The 20909-nt window shown below is 36.2% G+C and overlaps 1 protein-coding gene across 1 annotated transcript; it reads right to left on the bottom strand.

Annotated features, from left to right (window-relative positions):
• Nucleotides 1–2315: 2315 nt before the first annotated feature.
• On the bottom strand, nucleotides 2316–4071 carry LOC132625974 (CASP-like protein 1F1). The gene is made up of 3 exons (XM_060340665.1): nucleotides 3782–4071; nucleotides 3553–3676; nucleotides 2316–2718 (listed from the first exon to the last, which is right to left on the bottom strand). Exons 1-3 carry the CDS (start codon nucleotides 3979–3981, stop codon nucleotides 2497–2499), a joined length of 546 nt encoding a protein of 181 aa, XP_060196648.1. The 5' UTR covers nucleotides 3982–4071; the 3' UTR covers nucleotides 2316–2496.
• Between the last annotated feature and the right edge of the window lie 16838 nt (nucleotides 4072–20909).

Genomic DNA, 20909 nt, shown 5'->3' on the forward strand with positions numbered 1-20909 from the left:
AAGCAAAGGAGAGAATATTTACCGTTTCTTCTTCTTGTTTCACCGGAACATCACATTCTTTATAACCAACAACTTCACTCTAAAGCTACACTTTTTCATCCTCAAAATTATCAAAATAATACTAAAATTTCATTAAATCTAAAAAAAGATTGCACATTTATTTTAAAATATTTTCCTATGAATTCAACACACGATATCGTCGAAAAAGGAGAGAGAATTTAAAATAGAACGGAATTTTCAAGCTTCAATTTCATTGAGAATCATTTTGATAATTGAGAAATTTATCATTTACTAATTTCTTTTCATTGAAAAAATGTAAAATTATTTGGTAAAGCTAATTGTAAAATAACTTACTGTTGTTGATATATTTTCCAACCTTAGCAGTTAATAGCTAAGAAACAAAAGCATGCTTACACTATCTATAAATATACATGATAGAGGATTGAGAAGTATAAATTGTTTTAAAAAAATATTTCCTGTCAAAAACTCTAGTACCTGAAAAAATCCGTTTTTGATTCAAGAAAGTTCATACCCTCAAAATTGAAAAGGAAGAGAATATAATAATCCGCCAAAAATAATAGTATTATAAACTCACCAAAAAATTAAAATAAAGGAATATTGCATCCACATATAAAACCATTACTCACCTTTGTTCAATCTGCAAAAAATCACAGCCATTTACAAAAGTTAACAGTGTAATGTTGTAGAAATTAAAAAAAAAAAAAAACAGAAATAGAGTGATACAAACGAACTCACCTGGCGTAAATAAGAATGACAAACTCGTATGTTGATAAGAATGACAAAGTCGTAAGGATTTGTTAAAGAGAAGTAATAATGGTATGTAATTATATAGCTAAAAGAAACTGTAACTTCAAAGTACCCATTTATGGGACATTTAATAGCTTTTTGAATGGTTGTGAAGGAAAATGATCGTGGGCTGAGTCACAGTAGTAATGCAAAGGTTATTTAGGCTTAGTGCTATATTTATTGTATGAGATATTTATTAATCCATATGTTAGTAGATGAAATGAACCAAAAAATACAATTAAAATTGAGAAAAATGTCAAAAAAAGGAGAAAAAAGATAAATGCAAATGCTGGTCATAAAGAGGTGTCACATCACTTTATTTATGCGTAGCTTTATATTATATATAGATTATACTGAATATTCCTAATTCCCACGAGGGGGAGGAGAGGTTGCATGTCGCATCTTGAATTAAAGGTTTTTTTTTTTTTTTGGTATATCATAAAAGGTTAAAGTTTCCCAAGTTACTTGCTAAACCGAGTTCAGGCTTTAAAGAGCGTTCGACTAAGTTTACACCTTATAAACACTTTTGTTTGATTAATTTTCTTATAATCTTATCTATCATATCATTTATATCTCCTAAATACATTTTTTAAAACATATTTAATATTTTTTATTTGTCTTATTTATATGAAAATACTTTTAAATTTAAATTTTCTGTAAATATATTCAAAGACATCTCAACTAATTTTACAGAAAAAGTGTTGATACCAAACACACAAATTGTTTATTATCTATTTTACACTTCTAATTGTTGTTGGTTAATAGACCGGTAAATTACAGTTGAAAAACAAAATAAAAAATGAAGAACAAAGTAAATAAATATTCTTCAGGCTGAGACGCGGATATCTCACTCTCTTTAAGGAGATTCAAGCTCACTGCGGCATAATCTTCACCGGTCCAGCAATATAACTCTGACTTGCTCGTCAACGTCGTGTGACTCAAACAACTCCGGACTAGTTGAAGAGTCCAAAGTTCCACAATAAGAACACCTTCCTTCAACTAAATAAAACTCTCTTTTAACTCACTTTTTATGCACTCTATATTTTTCTCTACACCCCACGAGGTAAGGATAATTTCTAATTTATAGATGTAGAAATTCATCCTTATAAATTGGATGAGAGGTGGATTAATGAGGTATTAAATTGGTGAGAACGTGGGAGAATAATGAGTAGAAGTTACGAGAGTTACAATGAAAATCAATGGGCACTTATGGCCATAAATCTTTTTATTAAATGTAAAAAGAAAAATTAAAATTAAATTATTTTTAATTTTAAAAAATTTGACAGTCTTTTCAGAACAGATTAAAAAGAAAAAAATGCCATAGGAAGGAGGGAATAATTGAATGGAGCAATAACCAGTTATATGTCCAACTTCCAAGTCCCAGACCCCCGTTATTTAAAATAGATAATGGAACAGGGGAAAACATCCAAAATTAGTCACAGGACAGAGAATCCAAGCAAATTATCACACCCCTCACTCTCGGACAAATATACAATGTACAAAGTATCTACAAAACATAAACAATGCATAATATAATTTTATATATATTCAGAGTAGCAACAACTAGAAGCGAGTGATGATTACACCAACAACAAAACAAAAACAAACTACACTACAGTGTACAATCAGTACAACATCAAATATAATCGATCTGCTCCATCAGTTCTTTGGGTTCTGCTTGTGAAGTGTTTAAACTTGGACTTTCCTGGATTGATTTGCCGAGATTATAATGAGGCAGAGGTAGAGGATCACTGCAAAATAGGAAAGCATTACACTAGTTGTAACTTTGTGACAGAATTTAGAAACATGGTCACAAATGGGCATCCATCCAGAATGCATCTCTCCATATTTCCCCACATATCCTATTGCGGTTGCTGCTGCACATCCAGCCAGTAGTAGTGCCATCACAATCTGTCCTCACAACAAAAAATCATTCACATCACTAACTTCAAATTTTGTAATAGTAAACAACATGTCACAATTAAATGAAGTGACACAGACAGTCATGAGAATTTACATATAAACTACCTCATGCTTGGAATTGAGGCGTTGTTGTATACTTACTCTTGGATAAAAATGTATGGCTTCTAAAAGATTTTATATGAGTCGATGGTCAAAAGAGCCCAACAGAAGGGGAAAAAAGAAAAAGGCAATTTTTATACTACATAGTTGTCCAACAAAGCTCACAATAAAATTAATTCTAGTCATTATTTTTTTCAAAATTTAGTAAGTATAATCACTGTATAGATTTGTGTATAATTTGTGCGTATACATTATACCTGATTATACATATGTTATATAGTGAGTAAATACTTGTTATATATTGAATACACAACGATAACGATTACAAAATGGTTACGGCGAAGGTAGGTGAAAATTTTGTTAGTCGTCTGGCTAAAAAAGGTAAGATCCCACGAAACAGGTCATACATTCATATACTGTATCACTATTTATACCAATGAAGGAATTATCACAACAATTTTATCAAAACTTATATTCCCCGCAACAACTAGAAACGTGCATTGTAACTGACGCCTACGTTTAGGACTCATAATAAAAGAAAGAAATCAATTGAGAGCAAGACATTAAATGCATATTGAGTGACGTTACAAACTTCCAATGAATGCAAAATACTGATTGAGAAACTTTTCCTGACTACCAACTTCAAATGAACACAATGAATAGAATTAGTGACTGAAATTTTTTTTGTTTAAAAAAAAAAAAAAAAGGAAAAGAAAGACATACCAAATCATGAAGGAGCATGTAAAAGTAGTTCTTTGGGTCAAGTCCCTTATGGCCTAAAACAGAGACAAGAAACAGGGACAGAACAGAGAAGGCACATCCAATCATATTGGCAAATGCAAAGAACCTGCAATATTCCCAAATAAAATATGAGTAAAATAAAAAAGATACTGCTAGTAAAATTCACACCTTTAAAAGAAAACCCCAAAGATTTGGTTTTCATATTATTTACTTAAAAGCTGAAGAATAATTATAGCGAGCATCCATTTCAATGCCAAATACAGTGACAGTCTGTTTGCTGGTGAGAATAATCAAAGTGGCAGCCAATGTGAATGCAGTTGCCAAAATTCTAAACAAAATTTGTGTTCCCAACAAACATTTGTTAGATTTCAAGGGTGGGTTTTGCATATTTTTGGTACCAAAGTTGTCCATTTTTTTGGGATCTCAAAATAACAAAAGGGGGTATACAATACAATAGAAGAAAACAAGAACTGAATGAGGAAGTGGGCAAGTTGATGTTGGTGCTGGTATTTATAGAGTGAGATAGTGGGGTGAGAGAGATCATTCAAGTAAATGGATCACTTCCAAAACCGACAAAAAAGCAAGGAAGTTTAAAAACTGCCTCCTCTCGATTTTAATAATTAACAAAAATATATAAACAAAAATGCATTAATTCATGAAGAAGAATGAACAAAATGTTTTAATTTATTTGTAAAATAAAGTGATGTCGGGTAAAGCCGTAAAGGATATCGAGATCTTAATGGGGTTCGGTGATAAGTTAGGATCCATTAAAGTATCAAAAATAGATCAGCAAAAATACATCAAATGTTTTAGTTGCGTTAAAGTATGCAAGACTTTGTATTGTCAAATAGTCAAAATATTGCAAGTTTGAATCTAATGTATTTTTTCACTAAGGTGCCAATTGGAGTCTTCCATTAAGGTGCCAATGAAAAATTAAGAGTGTAATTTTCACATCAAGACAAATTAACCAATTATTGAGTATGTGACAAATTGAGAATTAGATATTCAACCTTTCAGAAAGGACAGATTTCAAAACCAATATCTTTAGTGAAATTAGTAAAGTTCTCATAAACTTCGATGAGTAAATTAATGAACCTTGTGAAACTTCCTTTATGTATGCCATCAGACTCGTTAGAATTTATGCAAAAGGAGAGGAAAAGAAAAAAGTGTGATATGTCTGTCTTTGTATATGAAGCAACTTGGCCATCCCATTCCAATACTTTTAATAAAACTGAAAATCCGAAATAATTTTTTATTTTATTTGAAAATCAATGTTGGACCATAAAAATTTCAAAATTTAACTTGAAGTTGTAGTTTAAATTTAAAAAACAACTTATAACTTATTTTTCAACTCACTTTTCACTTTTAAAATTATAATTATGTACATTCGAGTATGAACATTATTTCAAATACTCTTTACAAAAGTATAATCAAACAAAATTCCTTCTTCAAGTTCAACTCCATCAATTCCAAATAAGTAAAAAACATTTGAAATCTATGGCCAAACGCCTAATAAAAGTTGCAAACTTGCAATTCCATCAGAGACCTTTTTTCTACCTTCTCATTTTTCTCTACTAGTCCAACTTCCAAGTTCATTCTCTCTGAAGAATTTGAATTTTTTTTTTTTTAAGTGTGAAGTTTGAGGGAAAAAAATTTAAGTCAAATCAACACCATGGTTCAACTGGCTCCTGTCACTTCCCTCCCTAAACGCCGCAAAATCCTCTCCACGTCCTATATCCTTTCAAGGAGTTGGATACTGTTCAAGATTAATGTTTATTTCGGAGAGGGTGGCACCAAAAGAAATGAAAAAAATGAAGATATTTCTTTTTCCATTTTCAGCAAATTGAATATTTATGGTATACGTAGCTAGGGGTGTTCATGGTTCGGTTTGGATCGGTTATTGATTAAAATCATAACCAAACCAATTTAGTCGGTTTTTAAATGTCTAAAACCATAACCAAACCAAATAAAATAATAACCACCGGTTTGGTTATTGTCGGTTTGGTTCGGTTTGGTTGGATTTTTCGGTTTATGACTAACAACCATGAGACTTATCAGTAAAACATTAAAAAGTTGAAAAAGACATGTCTTTTTTTTTGTTCAAACGATAACTTTTATTTATCGTTTAAGGTGGAACATACATCATAGAAATATTTTCACTATTAGTGATAGTGTCATACTCAAGTTACCCAAAGTTGCTAAACTATTACATATAGAGCTAAAAATTAACTAAGTAGTGGCTGCACCATTTTTGTCATCTTAATACACATACCTGGAAATAAAGTAGAGCATAGGAGCTTTTAGTTGTTATAAACATACATATTAATTAAACATAAAGACTACCTAAAATTGAAATGAAAATATATGAAATAAAAAAACTTTGTGTAATTATCCCAAACTTTGGGGCAATACTTGCATTTTGTCCTCAATTCTCCCATTTTATTAAAAACACTTGGTGTAATGATCCCAAACTTCAGATGTTTTTCTACCATTATCCCCAGGGCTAGGGTCTTGACTACAAAGAGTTGTTCCTTTCTGCCTTTTAGGAGGATTACCCACGGAAGAAGTATTAGGGCATTACCATGTGCTTGAGTTGTAGCAAATGCTGATGTTACTGAAGTATCTTCTATAGGAACCTCTAAATCTACAACCTCGGTCCTTTTCATATGAAAAATATTAGAAGTTTAGGACCCATTCAGACAAGAAAAAAGAAAGGTATAAATTAGGGAAAAAAAGAAGAAACAACTTAAAATCCAATGGCTGACAAAGAAAGGCTAAAAATTTAAGTTAAAGACATTAGACTCTAACGTGAACTTCTGTTAGTAGGTTTACACTTAACACTTAAAGAGTTAAAAGACTTAAAGACATGGGCTTGGACATATTCTTAAAAATATGGGCCTTAAACAATCGTGTGAAATAAGTAGACCAAAAATCAAATTAATGATTGAAAGGTATAAAATATTTATAATTATTTATGAAAAACTAATATTATACATATAAAAATTATAAAATTTATGTATATAATTTATCGGTTTGGTTCGGTTATTTATTCGGTTATTTTTTAATATAACCATAACCAAACCAAATATTATCAGTTTTTTTATTCGGTTTGGTTAAATTTTCGATTTGATTTTGATTTTAACCAAAACCGTGAACAGCCCTATACGTAACTTGGACAAAGAAATGTATGATAACACATTGTCTAAGTAGGCGGTTGGACATGCGGTTTGAAACCATGAGATGAAACTAGCGTTTAGACATGCATTTCATCGCATGGTTTCAAATCATGGTTTCAAAAAATTTAAATAAAAAATTTGACCTATAAATTTATATTTTGTAAAAAAAGACCAATAAGTTGGTAGATATTTTTAATAATTACTCCCACTAACCATTACCAACCTCATTAACTTCCACCAATCTTTATTTATGTCTACCAACCTCATTACTATTCATGTTAAATTTTCGTTTTTTATTGAACTAAAGTTTGATCAATTGGTATTGTATTTTTTAGAAAGACCTTCTAGTAACGTATTAATTTTGTTATGAACTATGACTTACTCATTTGGTAAGATTGTATAAGAATTAGGAATGTTTTAATATTTTTCACAACTTGTGGGATTTTTATGTCTATAAGAGAAAATACAACTTAAGATATTCAAATTGCATGTCCAAACATGATTTCAAATCATGGTTTCAAACCATGTCCAAACGGCTCCTAAGAGCCCGTTTACTTTAGCGGATAAAGCAGTTGATATGTGTTTGGACAAAAGTATTGAAATTTTTGAGCAACAATTAGTATGTTCAGTACAAAAAAGGTGTTGTTGAGGTATTTTTCTGCTGAAATGACTTTAAATCTATCTTTTAAAGAATATAAGTTTTAACGTATTTTTACATAAAAAATGAGGAATAATGAAAAATGAATAGAGAGGTAATCAAAAGTTATGTTTCAGAAAGAATATTTTGGAGAACACAAAAGATGTGGGATAAAGTAAAAGGTTTAGTAAAATAAAAAGTGTTTATAAACAGTAAAAGCATAATGTTTGGTCAAATAAAAAGTGCTTATAAACTGTCAAATCATAAGTTTAGATTGACCAACTTATGATTTTTGGCTAATTTTAACTTATAACCACTTAAATTTTAAGCTTTTTTTTTATCTTATCAAACAGTAAATCAGCTAAAAAATGTTTATAAGTTGGATTTGACTAGCTTATAACCTTAGCCAAACATACACCCCCTAAGTTAGAGGAAACTAAAATTTAGGGGGAAATGCGGGGTTGCAAGGGAACGAAAATTACTTTCTTCTGCAACTGTAAGGTGGATTAAAATATCACAAGTTTATAATACTGCAATTTCAAGAAGCTAAACAAAAATTATTACTAGTAATTTACTTCAGACATTTGATGGATACTTCTAAACTAGCGATAATAGAGAAAGCAACAATTTGATGTTATGTTTTGTTATATTTTTTTCAATATATCTAACCACCTCACAGATAACAAATTAAATAAAAGAAGGGCAGGCTATTTCTCCGTAATTTCATTTCATATTGTTGCCTCTGCCATTATCAGATTGATGATGCCTTTCTTAAATGCAGTCAATCAAAAAGTCGTTATTTTATCCCAGACAAGTATGGAGAGATCGATAGTGTAATGCATGTTCATTAATGAATGTGCTTTATCCCCATTTCACAAAGGAAAAAGGAATGAGAAGAAGATAAAAGGACTAGAATTGACTACCACTATTCTAGAAACAAACAGTTGTCTGTATAAATGTTATACGGATTGATAGCATTTTTTTGGTTACCTAATAAGTGCTCAATTTTGACACAGAAAAATAAGAACAGTCCCACTGAAAAGTCCATCCAGCTTTCCTGTAGTCAGTTACCTAAATTTCGAAAAAGGTGAAAAACGACAGTGCTATTTATACAAAGGCTGCTAACAAAAAGCGTCTTCACGCTGATTTGTAAGGAGCAAAAGTTAACAAATTTAAGTACGTAATACTCTCTCCGTCCTAATTTATATGCGATATTTTTTTTTTTCCCATTTATAAAAAAAGTGTCAAATTTTCTTATTTAAAAAGAATAATCTTACATATTTACCTTTAATGAGATAATTTATAATCATACAAATATCTATAACTTATTTTATAACACAAGTTTTAAAAATCTTTTATAACTTTACGTCCAATTAAAACCCTCACATAAAATGGAACGAAGGGAATATTTTCATACTCATTCAAATTAACAAGAACTCATTTCGTAGAAAAGTACTCTTGAACCAAAATGTTTGATCGAACAAACTGTTACCCCCACTTTTCCCAGCCAAAATGCGCTAATGAATAATTCTCTATTTCTTATCAATTAATTTGGCTTTGATTTCTAGTTCCTTTTTGGTTAGGGATTGATCGTTTCCAATTACAAGAAGGTTTTGAAGCTTTGCGTTGAGCTTTTATAAAATGCTCCTTATTGATTGTTTTGGGTGTGATTGTGATCTAATAAGAAGAGAAAGGAAGCATATGTTTTGACAAGAAAAAGAAAGAGGAGAGAGTTCTGTTTTTATTTCAAACTTATTGTGTGACCATCCAGCTTGAAATTGTATTTCTAATTTGTCACTGTTGGACTGAGCTGAAATTTTTATAGGAGTTTGTAATATCCTGTTCTTCAATATCTGAATAATGGAAATTGTTTTGGAGGTCTTTAGGTGTAGATTTTGAGTTGTTGGGAATAAACCCGCCACAGAAATAATATTCACGGTATTTACAGCGCAATAATAATGTAGCATCGTGATATGGTTAATCAACAAGAATAAAAAAGAGCGATAATGACACCAAGATTTTTACGTGGAAACCCAAAAGGGAAAAACCACAGGCCGAAAGGAGTAACTGATATCACTATAGCAAGGATTTTACACTTTGTAGGTCTGAGTAAAATACTTCAAAGATCACTACACACTCAAAAGAAATAACCCTCTTTTAAGATTTTCCACCTCACTACAATATCGCTCACACTCTCTATTTTTCCTCACAGACTATTTTCTTATCTGTGAATGCCTCACTCTTCTTTCTCTCTTTAGTGGTGTGTTGAATGAGAAGCCTGAAGGCTTCTATTTATAGGAAAAGTTGGCTCCCTCTTAACCAATCAAAATATAGGAAACAATTCGCGACATAGTTTTCAATTGCAAGATGTCGTGACATAGTCTTCAAGTGCAAGATGTTGTGACATAGTCTTCAAGTGGCCAACTTGGTAGAGACAAACTCATGTACAAACTTCACTTTTCCTCTTCATCAATTGAATGGGTGTGGACCTCATCAATCTCCCCCTCCAGACCCATTCACCGGAAGGAGGTAACACCAGGCTTCTAAGTTTGAGTGCATCCCGACAAGTTCCTTGCATAGCTCGAACTTGTCTTTTAGTACCACCTTAGTCATCATATCTGAAGGATTCTCAGATGTAGGGATTTTTTTGACCTGCATAGATCCATCCTCTATCTTTTCCCGAATCCAGTGATAGCTCACGTCGATGTGCTTCGTCCTTGCATGGTACATGGAGTTCTTGCTCAAGTCTATTGCACTTTGACTGTCACAATAGACCACATACTCCTCCTGATGCAATCCAAGCTCTTGAAGGAACCGTTTAAGCCATATCATCTCCTTGCCAGCTACAGTGGTGGCAATGCACTCTGCCTCAGTTGTTGAGAATGCGACACACTTCGTCAACTTTGATTGCCATGATATAGCTCCCCCCGAAAAAGTAAACAGATATCCAGTAGTGGATTTTCTGTGATCAAGATCACCTGCCATATCTGCATCTGTATGTCTTGTTAGGATAGGATCTGATCCTCCAAAACGTAAGCAGTCTCCAGTGGTACCTCTCAAGTACCTGAGTATCCACTTGACTGCTTCCCAGTGTTCTTTTCCAGAATTTTCAAGAAACCTGCTAACAACACCCACTGCATGAGCAATATCAGATCTAGTGCATACCATTGCATACATCAAGATTTCGACTGCTGACGAATAAGGAACTTTGGCCATGCCCTCTTTCTCCTCCTTTGTTGTAGGACACATCTGCTTGCTCAACTTCAGATGACCAAGAAGAGGCATGCTAATGGGTTTAGCACTCTTCATGTTGAAGCGTTCTAGTACATGTTTAATGTACTTCTGCTGAGATAGCCACAACTTTCTGCTTGTTCGTTCTCGAACAATCTTCATCCCCAGAATTTGTTGTGCTGGGCCCAAGTCCTTTATGTCAAATGACTTGGACAAATCTCCCTTCAACTTGGCAATCAGCTCCTTGTCTTGTCCTACAATTAACATGTGATCCACATACAACAACAAAATAATAAAGTTGTTGTCAGAAAATCTTTTGAAGTATACACATGGATCAGAATAGGTCTTTGTGTAAGTTTGACTTTTCATAAATGAGTCAAACTTCTTGTACTACTCCTTGGTGCTTGCTTCAACCCATAAAGACTTTTATTCAATTTGCACACCATATGTTTCTTTCCTGATACTTCAAATCCTTCTGGCTGCTCCATATATATCTCCTCTTCCAAATCTCTATGAAAAAATGCAGTTTTCACGTCCAACTACTCCACTTCAAGATCTAGGCTAGCTGCTAAGCTCAAAATGGTTCAAATAGAAGTCATTTTGACAACAAGTGAGAAAATTTTGTCAAAATCAATACCTTTCTTCTATTCGAAGCCTTTTACCACCAATCGATCTTTGTATCTGACCAGCTTGCCATTTCCATCTTTCTTGAGCTTGAAGACCTACTTGCATTTGAGTGGTCTTTTGCCCTTTGGAAGTTCAACCAGCTTGTTGATACGCTCAAATTACACCTATTAATGGCGTAAAGCGGACGTTGTCAAATATAGTAACCCAACAAGATTGGGGTCGAATCCCACAAGGAATATGGAGAGAAAAGAGTACTAATCGTATGCGATACCGGTCTTTAAATGCTTTAATCCTATTCCGGATAGTTTGAATTGATTTTTGAATAATGTAATTTAATACTTTGACTTAAAATGTAATTAATGTGAGAGAGAGAGACTAAGGTTGTGTTCCCCAATTTGATTAGATATTATGCTTCAGGTTTCAAGGTGATATACTTCTAATGGTTGTTCTATGAATATGCACTTGGTCTCTTAAAGACTTCTTAATGTTTCCCAACAGTTAAGCAGTATTTTCTCTTTATGATTCTTCCGAATATAAAAGAGTTACAATCGAAGAGCGACCAATAATGCCAATTTAGACTTATTCTTATTCCTAAGTTAGTCTATTAAACGAGGGTTAACGCCTCGAGTCATTGTTATTCAATCTTACCAATATTGACTCTCTTTCCCAAGAAAAGTCAATATAATGGCTTCGGCTAATGCTTGCAATCATTACCCAACATTACAACTCAAAGATAGAATAAATAACAACAACCATTATGCATATATCATAAATAGAAACCCATTCACATAATACCCATCATGGGATTCACAACCTTAGAATTGAAATTAGCTACTCATAATGTTTCTTGACAGAAAAAGCTTAAAGATTAACATAATACACTTACAATACTAACACAAGATGGAATGAGAGTGAAGTTGTTGCCTTAAATGCTCCAACCACTTCAAGATTAAAAACCTAGGGTTTATGCCTCTAAAATAAAATCTGAATAATGAATTAAAACCCTACATTATGTATTTATAGAGCCAAAAATCGCGCCAAGTTTCTGGACAAAAATGCCCTTACGCCGCATTGTTACGGACCGTAACTCAGGTTACGGTCCGTCCTTCATTTCGTCATTTGACCACTTTGACGTTACGGCCACCATGCGACGGACCGTACCCTGTGTTACGGTCCGTCCTTCTGCAGCGTAAGTGGTGACAATTACTTGGCAACTCTCTGGAATTTTGGATGATGTTACGGTGAAGGGTTACGGACCGTAACGCTAAACCGTAACACTGAAGGTTTTATTGAAACTCTCTGGAAATTTAGCTCATGTTACGGTGATATGTTACTGACCGTAACACGGGTTACGGACCGTAACACTCCACCGTAACACTGATGGTTTCAATGAAAACTTTCTGGAAAGTCAGGCCTTGTTACGGTTCAAAGGTACGGACCGTAACATGAGTTACGGACCCTGTTACGGTCCGTAACATGAGTTACGGAGCGTCGCTTAGCTCCAATTTGTCCGTTTTTTCAGCATTACTTCTCATTTCCGATCCTTAGTTAATCAACCCTATAAAACACAAAAATAACATAAGAAACCATGTAAAAACACTTAAAATCAAGCAACATGTCTAGTTACAAAGGCATAAAATGTGCTAAAATTCACGGCACATCAACACCCCCAACTTAAGCTTTTGCTTGTCCTCAAGCAACTACAACAATACTCGCTACTAACACACGACATCTTAGCAAAATAAGAATGACTACGGTGGGTTTGGCATGTGTTTCTAGCACGGACTCTTCGATCCAAGCAAAATATTTAGGCTCTTATCCATCTCCTGTTTGTGACACAAAACGCACATTTCAGAAAAATTTCAATTAAATATGCAACCTCAATTAATGACACAATCATAGTACGGGGGTCTCTATGCACATGAATTTCAACTTCCGGAAAGCCAGTTACTTTGAAACCTACAATCCTTATGCCCTCACATAGACCAAAGAATGTCCCAACACACATTTACGACATAAATGGGACAGAAGACTAAAGAGACAGAAGAACACTCATACTCACAAAGAAATTTGCATACCATGCGTGCACAAACTATAGGCTTGCCTTTATTTTCCATGCATTCAACTCTGAACAATTTGATCGTGATCACATTAGGACTTTTTGGGCTTGTAACGTTGGCTTAGGGACGGGTAGGATGAATATTTGGGTATCGGTGACTCACTCTCCTCGACACTTCTTTTTGACTTCATTCATCATTTTTCCTATCATTTCCGACCCTCCATCTTTAGCGTGGATTTATTTAGAACTTATATACCTATATATCTAAAAAAAAAAAAAATTTTTTATATCCACGCTGAATTATGTCCCTTTATATTCGTGATCACCCCCAACAGGCCTTTGGCCTCATTTTCCGCATCTTGACTTATCACTCCCAACTTAGGCTTTTAGCCTCATTTTCCGCACTTTTGACTTGTCACCCCCAACTTAGGCTTTTAGCCTCATTTGTCATTCTTCCGTGTCAAGGAGGGACTTGGTGTCAAATGGGATTATTCACAGAAGGGAAATAGGTTTGTTCATGGTTAATCGAAGAAAAAGTCTATAGGCTCAAAAGTGGGAGACTAGGGATCATTTTCTGTACGGGCCAGGCTCATTTAAGATACTTGGGGGTTAATACAAAGAAAGCCTAAGATCACTTCACAATCAAATTCTCCTTAGAATTCACGCACGACCAACCGGGCAAGTTCTAGATTGCAAGCATCATATGCAAATAGAAGCTAAAAACTCACCACACAATGGTATAAGGATTGTTTAAATATTCCGACTTCATTTCCGTTTGAAGATTTCATATGCATAAACACCCTTTCTTTGCAATGTCATTAAAAGAACCATACATGTCAATATCAACAACTCATTTTTGATGTATATCACAAATTATTTTTCGGATGGATATCATTGAACTTGTAAAAACCATTTATATCTATGCTAGAAACACGGACCACTACCACTTAAGTCATCATTACTTTACTTCTATATTAAACATCCTAAACATGCTAGGTTTAACATACACATAGCATTCTTCGGGAATAGAAACACATAGCAAAGAACAGCCGAAGAACGTCCTAACACATACTTGCTAATAAAAATAATACCAACAAAACAAAACAATAACAATTGTCTTAAACACATGCTTATTATCACAATTTTGGGATAAAATACCCATCAAAACAAAAATACTAAAAACAATATCCAGTATACTAAAACAACAATCCCAACAACCAATCAGTAAATACTACACCCCCAACTTTAAAGCATGCATTGCCCTCAAAGCATCAATATAATGCATTAAAAAATGGAGGGCCTCCCTGGAGCGCACTAGGCACTCGGATCTGTCGCAGCATCAAGGGGTGGAGCAGTGGGTGGGGGAGAAATACGGTGAGCCGGCTCAATGGGCTGAGCTGAGCTAGAAGTAGCTCCTGCGGTGTCGGAACTTAACTGGGACTCCTGGCGGATTCTTTTCAAAGTATGCCGCTCCTCTTCCTCATTCTGTGGGCGCAACTCAGCATATGGATCAAGACTTTGGAGAATGGGCTCGAGATCTGGCGATGCTCTGCTTCGCTTCCCTTTGTCCACAGAGGGGATATCCTCCTCCAACTCCTCGTCGTGCTGTTCCTCAACCGTGTCTTCGTTGTCATCATCCCCTAGTAGGCTCTGAACCGGCTGGTATAGGCTCTGTACCAACTCCGTGTGTACTTTAGGAACCTGGTCTGTCGCCACAGCCACTTCCTGGGCCTTCAATTTCTGCACATCATCCTTGACAGACCGCAACTCACTACGAATAGCGCCCAATTCCAATGTAGGGTGTGTCCTAGTCAGCTCAGTCATCCTGCCCTCAATACCATCTATTCGGGAGTGGATTTGTAGGTGGTCTGCAGCCATTTGTTCTTTTATCGGTCGCAGCGCTGCATCAATAGCCCTTTTTGTGTATAATTTTAGCTCAGTCATGATCTGCTTGACCTGCCTATCTGTACGATCCGCTTGCAGGACCACTGCCCCAAAATTGTCCCGGTTGAACATCATTTTTCTCGCAAGCTCGGGTGGGACTCCTGGTATTGCCTGCGGTGGTGCTGGGCTTGCTCCAGTGGAAGAGGTAGGACCACCCGAAGTAGGTGCGGCTGGAGGTGGCATAGGCTGTGTAGCATGATCAGCCGATGGAGCCTCAGAATCTGTGGGCTGATCCGCAGCAGCTCCCTCTTCACCCATGATAGCCAAGGGTATACCATCTGACCCCGTAGGCCCCTCCGGCACCTCAGAAACCGATGCAGAGGGCAACGAACCCTGGCTCAACACCTCATCTTTCCCCTTTGTGATGTCATAAATATGGCTGGCAATCACACTGTGATTGATATGGGGTAGGGGTTCTGGTTTTGCACGCAAGCATAGTAGCGTAAGCAGGCATGGATGAATGAGGGAAGTGGTCGGCTGGGTGGCTCTCTCTCGGAGGTCTTCGGCTATCAGTCGTCCGAAGTTGATCTTATATCGCGACATTATGGAAGCCACAAGAACAGCCCTGTCTGGATTCAAATAATTATCTGATTGGGTAGGACGGATGCGGAACAGAACAATTTGCCACCAAAACTTTGCCTCTGGCGTTAGGGTGTTTTTCCAAATCCGCGTGGTGGCTGTCAACTTTGGCACTATGGCCCATTCAGGATCTGTTGTCCGTGCAATAACAGAAGCTACCCATTTTCGGACGGGGATTGTATCCTTCTGTTCAATTTTGTAGGCAAACTCCCCTTCTTCCGCTGCTGTAGGCTCTATATAATCTTCCCTGAATAGTGTTTTATTTATAGCCGATGGAGAGACATCTATCTTCTTTGTCCGGAATAGAACCTCATTCATTGCCGGTACTTGAGTTGCTCGCTGCCCTTTCTTCACTACTTTGAATACAGCTGCCCCATATGAAGCGTAGAATTCCCTAACAAAAACCGGTATGTAGGACCCAACGGGGTTTTTCAAAAACTCCAACTTGTGGAATCGGATAGTATCACTAATGCCGGGATATCCTTCTATTCCACCGAAGATGACATTCCGTTCCTCGAAAATACTCCGCCTTGGGTCCATTCCCTCACCTTTTACCCGCTCACACCCCTTGTCAAAATCAATACCTTTCTTCTATTCGAAGCCTTTTACCACCAATCGATCTTTGTATCTGACCAGCTTGCCATTTCCATCTTTCTTGAGCTTGAAGACCTACTTGCATTTGAGTGGTCTTTTGCCCTTTGGAAGTTCAACCAGCTTGTTGATACGCTCAAATTACACCTATTAATGGCGTAAAGCGGACGTTGTCAAATATAGTAACCCAACAAGGTTGGGGTCGAATCCCACAAGGAATATGGAGAGAAAGAGTACTAATCGTATGCGATACCGGTCTTTAAATGCTTTAATCCTATTCCGGATAGTTTGAATTGATTTTTGAATAATGTAATTTAATACTTTGACTTAAAATGTAATTAATGTGAGAGAGAGAGACTAAGGTTGTGTTCCCCAATTTGATTAGATATTATGCTTCAGGTTTCAAGGTGATATACTTCTAATGGTTGTTCTATGAATATGCACTTGGTCTCTTAAAGACTTCTTAATGTTTCCCAACAGTTAAGCAGTATTTCCTCTTTATGATTCTTCCGAATATAAAAGAGTTACAATCGAAGAGCGACCAATAATGCCAATTTAGACTTATTCTTATTCCTAAGTTAGTCTATTAAACGAGGGTTAACGCCTCGAGTCATTGTTATTCAGTCTTACCAATATTGACTCTCTTTCCCAAGAAAAGTCAATATAATGGCTTCGGCTAATGCTTGCAATCATTACCCAAAATTACAACTCAAAGATAGAATAAATAACAACAACCATTATGCATATATCATAAATAGAAACCCATTCACATAATACCCATCATGGGATTCACAACCTTAGAATTGAAATTTGCTACTCATAATGTTTCTTAACAGAAAAAGCTTAAAGATTAACATAATACACTTACAATACTAACACAAGATGGAATGAGAGTGAAGTTGTTGCCTTAAATGCTCCAACCACTTCAAGATTAAAAACCTAGGGTTTATGCCTCTAAAATAAAATCTGAATAATGAATTAAAACCCTACATTATGTATTTATAGAGCCAAAAATCGCGCCAAGTTTCTGGACAAAAATGCCCTTACGCCGCATTGTTACGGACCGTAACTCAGGTTACGGTCCGTCCTTCATTTCGTCATTTGACCACTTTGACGTTACGGCCACCATGCGACGGACCGTACCCTGTGTTACGGTCCGTCCTTCTGCAGCGTAAGTGGTGACAATTACTTGGCAACTCTCTGGAATTTTGGATGATGTTACGGTGAAGGGTTACGGACCGTAACATGAGTTACGGACCGTAACACTAAACCGTAACACTGAAGGTTTTATTGAAACTCTCTGGAAATTTAGCTCATGCTACGGTGACATGTTATGGACCGTAACACGTGTTACGGACCGTAACACTCCACCGTAACACTGATGGTTTCAATGAAAACTTTCTGGAAAGTCAGGCCCTGTTACGGTTCAAAGGTACGGACCGTAACATGAGTTACGGAGCGTCGCTTAGTTTCAATTTGTCCGTTTTTTCAGCATTACTTCTCATTTCCGATCCTTAGTTAATCAACCCTATAAAACACAAAAATAACATAAGAAACCATGTAAAAACACTTAAAATCAAGCAACATGTCTAGTTACAAAGGCATAAAATGTGCTAAAATTCACGGCACATCACTTGTACGTGCCATTTTTATGTAGAGATTCCATCTCTTCTTGCATGGCTTTCATCCACTGGCTATTTTCTGGATGGGACAACACCTCCTTCAGACTTTCTGGCTCCTCTTCATCACTAATGAGGACATACTCTGAGAAAGGGTACTTGGATGACTTTACCCTTTGCCTTTCTGATCTTCTCAGAGGTTGAGATTGTTCTTCTTCTTCCTGAGTAGGGTACTCAACTTGCTCGACATATTCACCAAGTTACTCCCCCTGCTCAGCAATCTCGACAGGTTGCTCCCCCTGCTCGGCAACCTCGTCGGTCGTACTTTTTACACTTCTGGGATGGTTAGAAGGATGGTAACAAGGTTAGGGACTATACTATTCTTGGCCTTCTCTGACAGATCATCAGTAGTTCCAACTTCACTTTCTCGGAAGACTACGTCTCTGCTTCTGATGACCTTCTTCTTTACAAGAATCCACAGTCTGTACCCGAACTCTTCATCTCCATATCCGATGAATATGCGGGGAACAGATTTAGCATCCAGCTTTGTTCTCTGCTCCTTCGGTACATGTGCAAAAGCTCTGCAACTGAACACCTTCAGATGCGAGTAGGACACCTCCTTGTTGGTCCAAACTCTCTCTGGGATGTCAAACTCCAATGGAACTGATGGACTCCTATTAATCAGGTAATAGGTTGTTTGAACCGCTTCACCCCAGAATGACTTAGGCAGTTGAGCCATTCTGAGCATGCTTCTCACCTTCTCAACAATGGTGCGATTCATCCTTTTAGCTACACCATTGTGTTGTGGGGTTCCAGGAGCTGTCTTTTCATGTCTGATCCCATGGCTTGAACAGTACCCTTTAAATTCCCTTGAAGTGTACTCACCTCCATTGTCACTGCGGAGAGGCTTTAGCTTTTGACCTGTCTCCCTTTCCACCAGAGCATGAAACTTCTGGAAAACTTGAAACACCTGATCTTTGGTTTTCAAGATATAAACCCACAATTTTCGTGAAGCATCATCAATAAAAGTAACAAAGTATTTGTTACCGCCCATCAATTCTATCTCCATTGGACCACAAATATCAGAATATACCAAATCAAGCATATTCAATTTTCTTTCAGATGATGTCTGAAATGAGACTCTATGCTGCATACCAAATAAACAGTAGTCACATGGTTTTATGGTTACACCTTTGGCAAAAGAAATGAGTGATTTCTTGGCAAGAATTTGCAATCTTTTCTCGCTCATATGACCTATTCTTCTATGCCACAAATCCGCAGAAATCTCATCTTGAGCCTCATTCAATTCACCTCGGTATATTTCTGCATTTGTCTTGTACAACGTGTCACGAGCAACTCCTTTTGCAATCACCAATGATCCCTTAGTGAGTCTCCATTTTTTATTTGAAAAATAGTTCTCGTATCCATCTCGGTCCAAGGCAATTCCCGAGATCAAGTTCAACCGCAAATCAGGTACATGGCTCATGTCCTTCAGAACCAATGTGCATCCGACATTTGTCTTGATACAAATGTCTCTGATCCCCGCAATCTTTGAGTAACTTGTGATACCCATTTTCACCGTGCCAAAATATCCTGCTACATATCTGCAGAAAAGGTCTCTTACCGGTGTGGCATGGTAAGATGCTGCTGTGTCAACCGTCCATTCCGACTCTGAACCTGCCAAGTGCATGCATTTCTCTTCCTCGTTTATGAAGAGAACAACATTATCATTGTTTTGCACCGTGGAAGTTGTGTTGTCGTCATTCTTCTGGCCACTGCTTTCACCTTTGCCTCTTTTTAGATGTAGCACCCCGTACCTTTAACCTAAGCTTTGACCATGATCCTAGACTTAGAAAATCAGATCAAGAATGTGGGAATTGGAATTTCCCTGTTCAGTTGTAAGATGGGGGTTTACGCCCATGAACAGTGACCGTATTTCAGTATACGGGCCGTAATTCAAGTCGTAAACTGGTACCAAGGATTTCTGAGCATTCTGGAATTTGACATTTGGATGTCATATGGTTAAATACGGACTGTATTTCAAAATACGGCCCGTATTTCAAAACGTATATCGAATTTGAAAAAACTTACTTGATGAAAGTTGTAGATCTTTGAAACACCTTTCCAACGGTATATTATGGGGGTCAAACGGACATCTTTGCAAAGAGTTATGGCCATTTTACTGAAGAGACGCAGTGCAGTCCGTATTTCAAAATGCGGACCGTATTTCAAAATACGGCCAGTATTTAACTGGGCCAAAATTTTAATTTTCCAGAACAGTATATATTCGTCCGTACCAGTTCAAATCATTATTTTTCATTCCTTCAAGCCCTAGAACGACCTCCTACCCACTTCCATCATCAAGAACATCAAGGTAAGCCTACTCTAATTATTCCAACTCAATTCTAATACCTATCCTTGTAATCTAAACAAGAAATCAACATTCCAAAACTAGGGTTTTCAAGAAAACCCATCTCAAGGTTCAAGAATTCAAGATTTTGAAAATCTTCTTCAAAGCTCAAGTCTTTAATTCAAGTTTTGGAGCAATTAAGGTATGTAGAACTTCCATCCACATGTGGGAATCTCTACGTTCTTCCCCATGCTCCGTTTCTTGATATTCATGAAGTTCAAATCCTAGGGCATTAAACCCAACATATTGGTAGCCCGTATTTATGTATTTATGTACATGAATTTTGTATCTATATTCGTTATTGTATTCCTAATCTTCCATTACGGTTATTAGGAACCCTAGCTTAATCCATGAATCATGAATTCTTCCTCATGTGTTCTCATTATGTTTATATGAAACTTTATGATTTTATCTAGCAAGTTACAAGCATGTTTTCAAGTCAATTATATATATAATTATGAACTAT

This window comes from Lycium barbarum, chromosome 1 (genome assembly GCF_019175385.1).
Source record: "Lycium barbarum isolate Lr01 chromosome 1, ASM1917538v2, whole genome shotgun sequence".
NCBI lineage: Eukaryota > Viridiplantae > Streptophyta > Magnoliopsida > Solanales > Solanaceae > Lycium > Lycium barbarum.

Excerpts from the sequence above, each read along its gene's own strand:
- LOC132625974 (XM_060340665.1), bottom strand. The coding sequence starts at position 3,981 with ATGGACAACTTTGGTACCAAAAATATGCAAAACCCACCCTTGAAATCT. Across the intron at positions 3,677-3,781 it reads AATTATTCTTCAGCTTTTAA|GTTCTTTGCATTTGCCAATA; the intron begins GTAAATAATATG and ends GGAATATTGCAG. Across the intron at positions 2,719-3,552 it reads ACATGCTCCTTCATGATTTG|ATTGTGATGGCACTACTACT; the intron begins GTATGTCTTTCT and ends TTGTGAGGACAG.